This window comes from Ahaetulla prasina, chromosome 1 (assembly GCF_028640845.1).
Source record: "Ahaetulla prasina isolate Xishuangbanna chromosome 1, ASM2864084v1, whole genome shotgun sequence".
NCBI lineage: Eukaryota > Metazoa > Chordata > Lepidosauria > Squamata > Colubridae > Ahaetulla > Ahaetulla prasina.
Genome location: NC_080539.1, coordinates 26,053,002 through 26,068,091, shown reverse-complemented (window position 1 = coordinate 26,068,091; position 15,090 = coordinate 26,053,002). Strand labels below are relative to the sequence as shown.

Here is a 15,090-nt window from a genome sequence, read left to right as displayed (position 1 = left end):
GCTTTTGCCCCCCTGGTTTTTTTTTTTTAATTGCTTAACGTTGCTCTAATTCCTTTATTTCCCCTCCCACACCCACGTTTTGCCCCTAATTCCATCCAGTATCCGGCCCGGATTGCACGTGGGGCCGCTACGTTTTACCCCTGTCTCTAGTCTCTTTGCACCCCACCGACTCCCAGCTTCTTGGCGAGGGGCGGTCACCCCCTTGGGCCGACCCTGGGCTGCCTCAAGCCAGAAGTAGGCGCCCCCCCCTTGTTCCCTCCTTGGATCCCCCCCCCGCGCCTCATTTCCCCGACCTTCCCCCCCCCCCTCGCCTCAGTCTTTTTGGCTTCTGTTTCGGATCGCACGTGCTCGGATTCGGTTTTCTCCACGCTTCGCTCCGGATTCCGCCATGGCCTTGGCGAGGAGGGCGCGCTCTGGACCGGCCGCCCTTCTCTGCTGCATCGGAGCTCTCCTCAGCCACGGTGAGTGAGCCGCCGCCGATGCCGAGGAAGGGGAGGGTCGCTCGGGGGTTTAACGAGGTGGGAAGAAACCGGCTTTGATAGCAGCATCCTTTGCAAAGCAAATAACCGCGACAGGCTTTTGGTCTGAATGCAGGGAAAAGGCACCGAGTTAACCCAACTGCCTGGAACTCCTCCTGCCAATTAGCTGGTTTTTTGTTTTTTGTTTTGTTTTGGTTTTTTGCCGCTTGTGAGAAGCAATACAATTTTGGGGAAATTGCAAGTAACACCATGTGCAAAATGCATTTGCAAACAATCAGGGTTTTTTTTTATAGTGTGGTTTGAGCTTGTATATGCACTGGGTTGTTTTTTTTTTTACTGCGTGGCCTGTCAGACTTCAGCAACTGGATGCAGTAACTTGATCAAGGCTAGGTCATACAAGCATGTGCAGAGTGCCTTTCCATCTCACCATGCCCACAACTTTGGAGTTGGTGAAGGGTTTCAAGGTTAGTACTAGTTGGTGTCATGGCCAGCTAGACCCCCAATTCCAAGAGGAGTGAGCATCTCCTGGGCAGCTCTCACACTTGCCTTGTGTTCTTGTTTTGCCTCCTGGCTTAATTTGAGTCAGTGCTGGCAATTTGATTTGAAGGCTGATGATGCTAGTTACATGGGATGCAACATGAAAGAGAGTGGCAGATAGTTGGGGGTAGCTGGGATTTGAGCTGAGCAAGTTTCTTTAGGGTTGATGGAAAAGATGTCCCTTCCACCTCCAACCTTCAGCGTTCACAACCCGATGTTTTTCCTTGTGAAAACTGGTCTGTTAGACTGGCAGGAGGCCTTCTGTAGCCTTTGGGCCATTTTCAGTGGCTGCTTTGACTTCTGGATCTGGTGCCTCTAAGCATAAGCAGAGTGCATCCAAACCCAGAGCCATTGTCTATGTGTGGAGTGCGACTTTTCCTTCTTCAATATTAATCTCAGTTGCCTGTCTACCCAGAGTACATTCTATAAGATGGAGGAACTCTCTGAAGACAGACAGCAAGCCATTGACTATTAGGGTCTTGATTTTATGGCCCCCTGTCAGAGGCACAAGGGCCCTCCTTACTGGTTTCTGTGGGTAGCTTGGCATTCCTGTCTGGCTTGCAGGCTTCCCAGAGGCACCTAGACTAGTCTTGAAGAGAACAGATGCTGAACTAGATGCTCTTTGGTCTGATCCAACAGAACGATTTTCTCAGTCCTGAATAAGTTCTCCTAGACCAAATGAGAACCATCCCACTTAAGTATAGGCAATTCTTCTCAATTCAGTATTTTAGGCTTAGGCTTCCATAGTGTTGAACTGACCTGGCCAGAAGCAAAAAGGTTTGTGGAAAATGTAGTCCAGAATGTCAGGAGAACATGAACCTATCTGTTCCAGCTTTCTCTTCTGTAGGACTTCAAAAGATACCAAGAGAACAATTCTGATATGTCACTGGTACTCACAGGTATACTGCCCCTGATTTGGAGGCTCTGTTAAACTCTCAGGCCTCATAGTTTCTCTAAAACCATTTGTACTGGATCAGACTCAGGGCTCCATTGAGTCTAGAGTATTTGCTGCGTTGGGCGGCTTGAAACAAGACCACAGCAACCTTTTGCTTTTCAGTTGATTATTTTTTCAGCGCAAACGTTCTTCAGCTGCCATGAGAGAGCTAATTACAATTTACTCCCCATCCAGGAGAGCTAACAATAGTCCAAACAGGTAATAAAATGAGATAAAATACAATAACATTTGAAAGAAGAAAGGAAAAGGAAAAAAGAAACCTCTAAAAAAATCCCTTGTTATGGAAAAAAGAGACAGATTCATGGAATAAACATCTGGCCCTGCTTGCTTGCTAAAACTCAGGAAGGTTTTAGCCGGAGAGAGGTCAGAGTGGGACTGCTGTAATTGTGGTGCGCTTAGCTGCTTCGGAACATGGAGGTTCTGTTTTGCTTCTTGACCCCATACCAGGTCTTTGTGTTTTTCCCTGAGTGCCTGTATCTTCCTTGGAAGCTCCAGGACATCTCTGGCTGTTTCTTGCCAGAATTGTTGCCACGTGCCCTTTCTTGAATTCACCCTGGTCCTAGATTTTAGGGGAGAGGTCTGTCTAGTTTTAAAGCTTGATACCAGCTTGTTTTTTCCCCCGAATTATAAAAGGGAAAGGCATGGTCCGTTGCTTTCTTAGCACAATCCTAAGTAAAGCTAAGATCCATTGCTCATCTGGCTGAAGAAGAAGGCTGAAATAATTTCATTTCCAGCCTCTGATTGAAATTGTACAGTCCTGTGGTTTGCAACTCCGCCCCCCCCATCCCATCTCCCAGCTGTCTTTCCTCGTTGGGCATTCCAGACCATACCCCAAACATGAGGAACACGTGCAACGTTAGCAGCTCAGATAAAGCTGGTTCCGGATTTGCCATTTGCAAGTTGTGTTCCAATGTCTGGATTGCCTTGCTGAGGGCTGTGCGCTCTTTGCAGGCTCAGGAGAGTGATGCACTTGTAGGAATGGCTGAAGGAGGTTTTGAAATGGCCCCCTTTGATTTCTGCTTGCTGATATCTTCAGCTCGTTCTTTTTATTTCTGCCATGGATCTGTTTTATTTGGAAAGAGTTTGTGGGTTACTTTCCCATGGTTTCTCTCCCCTGTTGGTTGCATGTCTTGGTGCGTGCAAATTCTTCCTTTCCCTTGATAAATCGCTCCTTTATTCTACAACAGTGAATGCAAAACCTGCAGTAACCACTAGAGATCCTAGAAAATATCTTCTGGGTTAGGGGATTCTTTCAGTTTTCTGCAGCCCACCAACACCTCACGTTTTCAGACCTCTTTTCTTTTGCCAGCTGGCCTTTAATGAAGACAGGGCTGAGGAAGGCAGAAAGAAGCTAGTAGGTTTGGGAAAGGAGAAATGCCAGGGTCTGCTTGGGAAGTTGCTCTTAATGGGTGGTTAGCAGCTGACCCTACAACACAGAATGAAGCAAAGCCTTGCTGTGTGTTTTGGGCGGGAGATCGAGACAAGCAGCCTGCCCCCCCCCCCCGCCATGTATCGTAATACCTGCCCGCAGCAGTGCTCTCAGGATCACTAGGAGTTAATGTCTCATCCCTTCCCTTGTCACAATGCACACTTGTAACTGACACTTTTCCATTGAGAAAGTCTGATTATGCAGGATAGGTAAGAACCAAAGGGTTTACAAGCTGATGGCTTAGAATTAAACCCACAGCAGAAGTCGATTCCGGATTTGCCTCTTTCCCTTGCCCTATATAGGACCTCCAAAATTGTCCCATGCTTGCTTTTCACAAAAAAGAAAGAACTGAACGAACTTGCTGGAGTAGAAATAAGGGGTCTCCTTAAGCCATCATAACTGAACTGAGTTTGGTCTACTTTTTTATTTCTGGTCTCCCCAAGTGGAAAATAAAAACTAGATTTTTCCACAGGTCTTGGTGTAGGTGGAATGACATGGAATCTGGCACGAATTTCCCCCTTTTTCTCTGCAAGCTGAGTGCAAAGACCATGCCTAGCTTCGGGGTCCAGAGGAGGGAGTAGATTTTAAGAGCTGATCCAAACCAGGCATGCAAACTTTGCCTTTCCTATACATTACTTCGGCCCTGGCTATTTTCTTTTGTGCCTGCAGCTGGGTGCTCAGCTTGTAGTGTGACTCCCTGACTGGTATTTTTTTTTACAGCTGCTTTCTCCAGGGCCACTGTGGAAGGGACAAAACAAGGAAAGAAAGGAAATCAGTCTGCCCTATTTCGTTATTTTTCTTCCCTGCCAATCCTAGGTATGGAACAGAGCCCCAAGCAACAGCAATCTATGCAAGCGCATTATAAAAACGATTAATAATATATCACGATGAACTGTTAAAAAGCTCGGGGTTGGTGCACTGGGTTTTACTGCTCCATCTCATTCTACGAGCGTAAGCTCATAAGTAGCTGGGTGCTTTTCTCGTGGCACCCCTGGGAGCAGATGGCGAATGGGGTGGGTGATAAGGTTTCAGCAGAGCTGGCTGAAAACTGGAGCAACCTGTCCTGTGTGGGGGTGGGCGGTAGGAAAGGGTGGGGGGGGGGAGACATGCAGTTTTTCATCTTGATGGCCCTGATTGCTGGAATTAGAAATCAGGGTGATTTCCCCCCCCCCTTTCCTTTCTTCTCCATCTTTGCTTGCCTTGCCAATGCATTGGCTTTTGTGTTTTCCAGCACCTGTAGCCCCTGTAAAAGTAAGGTTTGTTTTGGTGGGAGAACTGGAAGTGTATTTTTTTTTCAACCACTGTGTGTGCTGCTTCATCAGGCGTTGGAAAGGGATGTGATGGCCACAAGATTAAACGTTGAAAAAAAAAAGGGTTATATACATGGAATAGATTTCCCAGATGTTTTGGCAATATAACTCAGTGAACATGTTTTTCATGTACTGAGAGCTTCTGCATCACAGACAAATTCCTTGTGTGTTTAATTGCACATGTCCGAATAAAGTATTCTATTATTCTGTTGTTCTGTTCTGTTCTGTTCTGTTCTGTTCTGTTCTGTTCTGTTCTATTCTATTCTATTCTATTCTATTCTATTCTAGACTAGACTAGACTAGACTAGACTAGACTAGACTAGACTAGACTAGACTAGACTAGACTAGTCTACCTTCTGTCATTTATCTATCTATCTTCCATTCCATTCCTCTCCAGTTCCCTGGTAGTATGCAAGCTGCAGTCCATAGATGACAGTGCGAAGTTGAGATGGACTGTCCTGGTAGATGAGGCTAATTACAGCAATGAACATTGAGGATGAAGTAGAACTTCCATATTCAGAAGTAGTGTACCAGATGCTGGGGGAATAGGAAAGCAGGATAAATAGCATGCAGAATGGTTGACATCAGGAATTTGGCTGGGATTATTCTGCCTGGCATTTTTTTAAAGCCACACTGCATATCTGGACCTCATTGGACGGAGAACAATGGCCTTTTGTTCTTTAAGATTCCTTGCTTAAACAGGTAGATACATTTCTGCAAAGCTCAGGGCTTCTCTGGACGTGCTGATACCTCTGTGTTTCTCATTGTCCCAGTTATGCTTTTTTTTTTCTTATTTCCATCAGCACTTTCCACCTGAGTTCCCAATTAGAGGGAACTATAACAGAGAAAGGAGAGCTTCAAAACATTCTGTGGTGTGTATAATAATCTTGCAAGGGGCATATTGTAAAGATTTTGTAGATTTTTTTTTTATTGCTTTCTCACATCAGATGCTTCCCTGAAGTGCTGTTATACCATATCCAAAGGAGTCTTTGAAAACCGACCAGGTTGGAGATGACCCTTTTTCTGATGCAGCTGATTCTGTGGTATTTACTTATTTGTTAGATTTCCCTCCTTTTATATAGGATCTCCAAAGATATTCCATTTCCCCCCATAACAATAATTCTGTGAGCAGGGGTGCTATTCAGCAGGTTCTGACAGGTTCTGGAGAACCGGTAGCGGAAAGTTTGAGTACTTCGGAGAATCGGCAAATGCCACCTCTGGCTGGCCCCAGAGTGGGGTGGGAATGGAGATATTGCAATATCCTTCCCCCAGGAGTGGGGAGGGAATGTGGATTTTGCAGTATCCTTCCCCTGGAGTGGGTTGGGAATGGAGATTTTGCAATATCCTTCCCCTGCCATGCCCACCAAGCCACGCCCACCAAGCCCACCAAGCCACGCCCACAGAACCAATAGTGAAAAAATTTGAATTCCATAACTGCCTGTGAAATTAGGGTGATTTTGAGAGGGAGCGACTGGCTTGAAGTCACCCAGTGGGCTTCTGGGGCTGTTGGTGGACTTGAACCTAGATCTCTAGCATCTGTCCAACTATCCTAGTACTAAAAGGGCAACCTTTGAATCTGAAAAATCAGTACATAGAAAACAAATGGCCAGAAAGGATGGCGGGATAAAGAGATACTGTATGCAATATCAGGATAAAAAGAAAATTCTATTTAATTAAATGCAGGGTGGATAAAAATCGATGTTTTTTAAAAAAAAATTTAAAAAATCAGATTTTTTTGATTTAAATAGGATTAATAAAGTAAAAATCTACCAAAAGATAGTTTTCTATTTAAGATACATTAATAATTTAGTTTATTCAGCATGAAACGGAGCTTAGTTATGTAGCATGAGACTGTATATTCTACAATATTGGGACTTTGGAGAGTCAACAGCAGGTTAGTGAAGGATCTGCTGTGGGACAGAGATGACAGTTGCTCTTTAAAAATTATGATTTAAATCGAGTTGACTTAAATCAAGTTTTTTTACTAGTGATTTGTGATTTAAATTGACTTGATTTAAATCAAATCCACTCTGATTGCATGTAACATGGAACCAAATGAATTCATAATTTATATAATCTCTCTTTGGAGTTTTCATCTTGTAGCTTGGTAGCAGTTTTTGGCTATGGTTTTCCCAGTTGCAATGTATGACTGTGAAAGTTGGACCATAAGAAAGGCTGAGCGCCAAAGAATTGAGGCCTTTGAACTCTGGTGCTGGAGAAGATTCCTGCGAGTCCCTTGGACTGCAAGGCGATCAAACAGGTCAGTCCTAAAGGAGATCAATCCTGACTGCTCTTTAGAAGGCCAGATCCTGAAGATGAAACTCAAATATTTTGGGCACCTAATGAGAAGGAAGGACTCACTGGAGAAGAGCCTAATGCTGGGAAAGATTGAGGGCAAAAGAAGAAGGGGATGACAGAGAATGAGGTGGCTGGATGGAGTCACTGAAGCAGTAGGCATGAGTTTAAATGGACTCCAGAGGATGGTAGAGGACAGGAAGGCCTGGAGGAATGTTGTCCATGGGGTTGCGATGGGTCAGACACAACTTCGCACCTAACAAAAACAGCAAAGCACTTTTTGGAAAGATGACAGGATTGCACTAAAGGCCTTAGGATCCACTGTATGAGACCCAGAATTCTTGTCTGATTTAAAGTGGGCAAAAAAGCAGCATATAAATGGAATAATAAAAAAATAAACACCCTAGACTTTGGGCAAAGATTCTCAGATATTTAAATACTTGTATTGTTAGAAGGATCTTAGTTTGTACCCTGGTCTAGTGGTATGACTGCTGAAGTTCAGGAGCTAGATAAGATGCATAAAGGATTAATAATTTATGACTGGTCGCTTAGTGTCCAAATCTCCCTGGGGATATTAATGACCGAATTCTGAAGTTCCAATCCCCCCCATATATGCACACAGTCATGCGGTTGCATTTTGGGTGCTTGGCATCTTGTCTGCATTTATAGCCTTGTGGACACATGGCCGCATCAGTGTGTCCACATCAGTGTGTTGTTGTATCCCTTAATTCAGGGGTATCAAACTCAATTTCATTGAGGGACACATCAGGGTTGTGTTTGACTTTGGGGGGCCGGGGTGGGCGTGGCCAGCTCGACGTCACTCCTGTTGGGGGCGCCTGAGCTCTCTGCCAGTGAAAATTTGGCTGCCACGGCTCTTGCAACCCTCTGCCAGTGAAAACGGAGTTCAGGAGGGCTCCATGTGAGCTCCATTTTCACTGGCAGAGAGTTGCAGGAGGCCATGGCAGCTGAAAATGGACCTCGGGAGCCTGTTTTCACTGGCAGAAACACTGAGGGCCAGTCCCTCATTGTTTCCAGGGCGGCCCTGTGGGCCAGTTCTAAGTACCCCGCAGGCTGGATCTGGCCCCCTGGACTTGAACTTGACATCCCTGCCTTAAGTGAAGAAAAGCAATGAGTGAACCAGGACTCTGTTCCTCAATCTTCCCCCTTCCTACTTATTCATGGGAATAGACTGGCTGGGTTTACCCAGCACATTAAACCCTAAACCTAATTTAACAAAGCACAATTGCTGTGCTTGCATAATATCCTTTGCTCTGAAATGATTTTTTAAATAATACTTTCTCACTTAGCAAAGTCTAGCATGTAGATGACCCTAGTGAATGAGTCAAACTGCAATGACCTCCTGTTAACTGGTGGGGTGTTTGGCTGTTAGTTGTGGGGGATGTTTGGTCATCAGGCCCATACAAAAGATAATTTTATCAGTTCCTGCATGTCTGCCTCCATCTGATATTTCACGTGTTGACTGTGGAATGGACTCACCCTTTGGTGGACCTGCAGCAGAGTCCGACTTTCATGTTTAGGATAGGATTGAATTGAAGCTGTAGCCGAGCAGGAAAAATAGCACTTAAACTGATAGCAATAGCACTTAGGTTTGTATACCGCTTCATAGTGCTTTACAGCCAGAGGTGGGCTTCACATAATTTAACAACCGGTTCGCCTAGTGCAGAACTGAAAAAGTGAGTGCGCATGGCTTCAAACACCTGGCGATTTTGTGCGCCCGGCTACCAGCACACCTTCTCGGGCAGCCGCGGTAAGTAGAGCGGCCAAAGTGCAGAAATCAGCTGGGCTGTGTGGGTGGGGCGAGCGAGCCAGAGACTGAGATATATAGGACTGGATAGCGCCGGGGCAGCTTGGCGGGTCCAGCCGGGGGTCGGAACTACCGGTTTGCCAAAACCGGTCTGAACCGGCAGGAGCCCACTTCTGTTTAGTGGTTTACAGAGTCATCATATTGCCCCCAATGATCAGGGTCCTCATTTTACCGACCTTGGAAGGATGCAAGGCCAAGTCATCCTTGAGCTGGCCAGAATCAAACTCCTGGAAGCCAGCAGAATTAGTCTCCAATATTGCATTCTAACCACTGTGCCACCACAGCTCTTTAAAAATGTAGAGCTTGGAACACAAAAGTATTGATTTTGAGAGTTAAGGGAAACCAGAATCAGAAATAAACAGAAGTTCAGTGAACAAGAATTATGGGAGAAAAAAATCTCAGATGCCCAGAATTAATTCCTTAACATTTTTTGCAGAAACATTTGGTGAAAAACCAATTGATAAAACTGTATTAAGCCAAATTATTACATTCATGCCCTGGGTACAGGTAGTCCTTGACTTAGAGCCCGCCCATTATAGTTATGTCATGATAGTCATAAGGCATGTCATCATGTGACCCACCCAATTTTATGACTTTTTTGCCGTGGTTGTAAAGGAATTGCCATAGTTGTTAAGCAATCACTGGGATCATTAAATGAATTAGTTTGCTAGGGGCTGGTTCTGTTAAAAAATGGAAGCAAAATGTGGTCATGTGATCACGAATGGCTGCAAATGGCTGTAAGCGCAGGCAGGTTGCCAAGCACCCAGAAAGCAATTATAACTGTGTCTCTCTGTGTAGGGCAGGGGTGTCAAACTCAAGGCTCGGGGGCCAGATCTGGCCGGCAGGGCTGCCCTGGAAACAGCGAGTGGCCCTCCCAAACTCAGTTTTTGCTGGCAGAGGGTTGCAGGAAGCCGCTATAGCAAACACCGGAGTTTGGGAGCCCGTTTTCGCTGGAAGACTGCTTGGGCCACCACAGGCGCTCCCAACTCGAGTGACGTCAAACTGGCTATGCCCACCCTGGCCCTCCAAGGTCAAACACAACCCTGATGCGGCCCTCAATGGAATCGAGTTTGACACCTCTGGTGTAGGAAGTTGGAACTTCAAAACTGGGTCATCAATATCCCCAGGGAGATATGTTGAAGCTTCGAATGGTCACTAAGCGACCAGTCATACCTTGAGGACTACCTGTAATGAGGCTCTGCAAAAGCTTTGATTTGAGACTAAGTTCTGCGTACATTTCCTAGAAAAAGAAAACATGACATGGATAGGGAGAAAAGTCCTAGCTTTAAAACCTGTAAAATCATTTATGCATCTTATCTAGCTTCTGAACCATATAAAACCTCTGCTAAATTTGAATTTTATAAGCTCTATGCTTCCCAGGCAAAAATGTTTATTACATTGTTCTAGAAGCTAAACATATTGGGAAGAGGGTGGGAGAGATCAGGGTTTCAGACCTTTAGATTGAAATTAAACAAAACAATTCTCTATATAGATTCCAGTTTATTGGTTAAAAATATCCCAAAAGCATAGTTTCAGATTTTTTTCTCTCAACAGTTGGCAACATAAATTATTTTCTATGGAATGTGAGATTGCCATAGCAATCTCAGGATCAGGTTACTAGTCATTTTTCATTGCTTCCTGTTCAAAAAATTATGACTACGGTACAATTAAATTTATGAAATTGGTAAAGACTGCAGATTTGAGTGGTTTTTTTGATTTGTTGGCATGAAAACTATATTGGGTCCCTACCTCTTGTTTATCGAAGGTGTGTATATTGAATTTTTTTACCCAAAAATATTCTTCTAACTTAGAAGAAGAAAAAGTCTTAAAGTCTTCCTGAAGATGGCTATACATTTTTCTTTGTGTTTCAATTACAAAGCTATTTTTCTGGTAAGTGTTGATGCTAAGATTTTAATAGCTACCTTGGCATGCAGATTATGCCTTGATTCTTCCGACCACATTAAACTCCAATTTAATGGATTTGATATAAAGAATTTCTCATGGAATGGGCCAATTTTCTGCACCAATTAATATTCGTGTAATGGTATTATTATGAAAACGATGCAAATGTTCATTTGTGTAATGATGACAATCCACAAATGGCCTAAATTATTGAGGAGTACTTTTTAACAGATATTCATAGATAATATATGAACCCTTCTCATAATTAGCCTGTTAAAAATGAGGTTTCATTGTATTGTGCATCCTGCACAGGCTACAACAGTATTGAATCATCCAGAAGTTGTTAATATTAAATTCCAGATTAGTCTCTTTGCTTTAATGCAACTTAGCCACAAGCCAGCAAACTATTCAGTTGAGAAACGTACAAACGTAAGTTGAGAAAGCTTTTGATATGGTCTTTTGGAAATTTGTGAAGTAGGTTTTACATTTTTGTTATTTTTATTCCCATGAATGTTTGTGGTTTTACTGCATCAAGGCATTCTGTTCTTGAATGACAAAAGCTTTTAGTAGTCTGGGAAATCTTCACACCAGGCACAAAATATTTATTTCAAATGGAATAGATAGCAATTCATGGTTACACCACTAGTCCTAATTAACTTGGTTTGGCTGATAGGGAAGCCTTCATTCTGTGCAAACGAAGCCCTTTATTTGTTCATTTATATATTTATATAGTTGCCATCCCACACATGTGAGTCTGACTTAAAATAAAACCTAAATCATTGTGTTTGCAAATTAAAACTCTTATAAATTAAAGCAATTAAAACTGATTTTAAAATATAAAATATATTTTAAAAAATTCTATTGGCATATGATTCCTGAATCTTATCTGCATGGTTTATTTTCTGCAGTAGAATTTTTTTCTAAAATGAGTAGCAGAACACGGTGCCTGTTAAAATTTTGGATCTTACTGCATCAAGACTGCTCGGTTAAACATGAATGGCATATATGTTAGGGTGTTAGAAGATAAATGTCTTTTTATATTCATGAATGGTGTTGCTTATTGGAAGATGGATGGGAAGATGGCATATAGCAATCACATGACTTTGGGAGGCTACAACCATTGTAGATACATGCCAGTTGCCAAATGCTCAAATTTTGATCACACATCTGTGGGGATGCTGCCATGATTGTAAGTACGAGTTGTAAGTTACTTGTTGTCAAGCGCCGGGGAAATCAGGAGAGTCAGGCAGTTCAAATGAGTATAAAGATTTATTGCAAGCTTAAGCTCTCTACAAAAATCTGAGCTACTAACGGTCAAGAGAAATGAGCAGGAATTAGGAAGGCATTCAAGGTGGACTGGATTTAGATTCTTGCGGGTGTGCAGGGACTCATGACTTAGGACACCTTTGACCCCGACCTCAAGCTCAGCCTAGCCATCGCCTACACTTTTTTTTGTAATAGCTGTTGCATACTTCATTCAAGGTTATTTCTATACTCTATAATTCCTTTGTCTCTTGTCATTTTTTGGTTCACTTTTTAGTTTGCCGGTTCCTGTACAAATTGATTGCATTTGTTTTTTTTCAACTGTCTCCCTCCCCTCCCGTGGGTTAGGATTAGGATAATTGATTGATGGTGGACAGTTGTAGTTGCAAATTTATATACCCATCTTATCATCACAACAAAGGTATCTCACCAATCAATTATGTCAGCAGTGGATTTCATTTTCCACACCTTTTTGAAATTGCATTGGTATATACTTGGCTACTGATTAGTAAAAAGAATGCAGACTTGAAGTATTCTTTGGATTTTTGCTTGAAAGCTGCTCTGTGACTTCTTTGAAAATCTAGCAATCCATGTACATTTGGGAACCAGTTTCAAAATTTGTGCACTTCGTGCGATAAGATATATGGGGAAATACTGAGTTGCTATAATTTCGACCCTTTTTACTGATGAAAAGCTTACATTATTGAATAATTGGAATTGAAAAACAGCAGGTAAATCCACGCTAGGGGAAAAAACTGGCCCTATCACATGACCATCATCAATCAAATCTTTATTACAGTTATAGACCAGCAGTAAATCTGCCAGCCATGCCAGATGCCAACAACCTAAGTATGCAACAAGGGAGAAAGTTAAAATGTGTGAATACAGAGCTCACCAATCTGGAAAAAAAACAGCCAAAAGATTACAAGATATTTCAGCAATATTTCTGTCACTTCACTCATACCCTGAACCTCCCAGGGCTGGGAGAGATATGGAAGTTCAGCACCAGTTTAATGTATCTGCCCACTGGGCTGTTGATGCTCCCCTCTCAGACCATCTGCCACCAACCACTGCCTCACTTTTGACTTGGGCACAGAAAGCTGTCGGAAAACTATTGTGATTTCCTTACCAATAACAGCAACACTTAACTTCAGGGGTGAAATGCTCCCGGTTTGGACTGGATGGCCCAATCTGGTAGCAATGGCAGTGGGTGGTTCGGAGAACCGGTAATAAAAATCCCTGCCCTCCCCTCCATGCCTAGCTGAGCTGCGCAATCATCAGAGGTTTTTTCTTTTTACTTTTAAAAGCATTTTTCTTGGCTGAAAAAATGCTTTTTAAAGTTAAAAAAAAAGCCTCTGATGATTGCACGGCTCAGCTGGGATTGTCAGAGCCTTTTAAAAACAGTTTTTCTACAACCTCTTCAGCTGAAGAGGTTATAAAAATGTTTTTAAAAGGCTCTGACGATCCCAGCTGAGTTGTCTGATCGACAGAGGCTTTTTTTTTTTGAAGGAAAAAAATTGCTTTTAAAAGAAAACAAAAGTCTCTGATGATCAGGCAACTCAGCTGGGATCGTCGGAACCTTTTAAAAGCATTTTTTTACAACCTCTTCAGCCGAAGAGGTTGTAGAAAAAATGCTTTTAAAAGTAAAAAAAAAAGTTGGCCACGCCCACCCAGTCACATTACCCCCCCAAGCCACACCCACAGAACCGGTAGTAACAAATTTTACATTTCACGACTGACCAACTTGTATATAGGAGCTGCACAGCGGCCACTTTCAAGGAACCCATGCAGTCCAAGTAGCTGATGCACCAAAGGAACAGCCTTCTAAGTACATGTATTCCCTGACTTACAACATTTGTTTAGCCACCATTTAAAGTTACAACGGCACTGAAAAAAGTGATTTATATGATCAGTCCTTGCACTGACAACCTATGGACTTAAGACCAAAATTTGGATGCTTGACAACCAGCAAGTATTTAAAGATGGTTGTAGTTTTGGGGGTCATGCGGTATCCATTGATAGCCTTCCCAGAAAAACAGTCAAGGGAAAAACCTGGATTTGCTTCAGGATCACATGATTCACAATTGCAGTGATTTGTTTAACCACCATGGCAAAGAAGGTTGAAAAACTGGACACAACTTACTTAACCACCACCTTGCTTAGCAACAGAAATTTTGGATTCAGTTGTAGCCGTAAGTCAAGCACTAACTAGGCAAGAAATGCTAAGTCAAGCTTTATCTTCCCAGCAACTCAATTTTGAGATGTGCCTCATTTGTTCCCTACCTTAGGATCATTTTCTGTCCTCGAGTGTCCCTGACTCAAATGAGGAACAGCCCCTCTCACCTCTTCTTTCACTGGACAAGCCAGAGGTCTAAGCCTGGCAAAGCTGGCTGGGAGATTCTGGGAGTTGAAGTCCGCCAGGTTTCAAGTTGCCAAGGTTGGAGATCCCTATCTTAAAACATTACCTAGTTCGATAATGAAACATCTGCAAGAAAACAACTAAGTTGAGAGAAGAGAATCAAGGACCCCACAAATAAATAAATAAAATGCTTCTCTGCCCTCAGCGAGGCCAGAAACCTCAGATTGGAATTTTGTAGACCGAAGTGTAAACTTATCCCGCTGAGCTTATTTAAGGGGACTTCACTGCTAGGCTGCTGGTCTTACATTAAGGGGTCTCATTGCTAGGTTGGGCCCAAGTGACCATACATTCTGTGCCCAGCATAAGTGTCCCCAACTCTGAATTCCTCCTCACCTCCTCCTCATTGCTCAGAAGATCAAAAATCAAACCTCTGTCTGGCTCAAAAACCTTCAGGTTAAAGGTTAAGGTTCCCCTCGCACATATGTGCTAGTTGTTCCTGAGTCTAGGGGGCGGTGCTCATCTCCGTTTCAAAGCCGAAGAGCCAGCGCTGTCTGAAGAAGTCTCTGTGGTCATGTGGCCGGCATGACTAAATGCCAAAGGCACACGGAATGCTGTTACCTTCCCACCAAAGGTGGTCCCTATTTTTCTACTTGCATTTTCTACTTGCTTTCGAACTGCTGGGTTGGCAGAAGCTGAGACAAGTAATGGGAGCTCACCTCGTTATGCAGCACTAGGG

General features: G+C 43.2%; 1 protein-coding gene across 1 annotated transcript in view; it reads left to right on the top strand.

The window, feature by feature from the left end:
• Positions 1 to 278: 278 nt before the first annotated feature.
• The window catches only part of TMEM132E (transmembrane protein 132E), a 259,674-nt gene continuing 244,862 nt past the window's right edge, over positions 279 to 15,090 (top strand). The window contains exon 1 of the mRNA XM_058164471.1: positions 279 to 461. Within this exon, the coding sequence (XP_058020454.1) occupies positions 389 to 461 (73 nt within the window). The 5' untranslated portion in view covers positions 279 to 388. The remainder of the gene's footprint in view (positions 462 to 15,090) is intronic.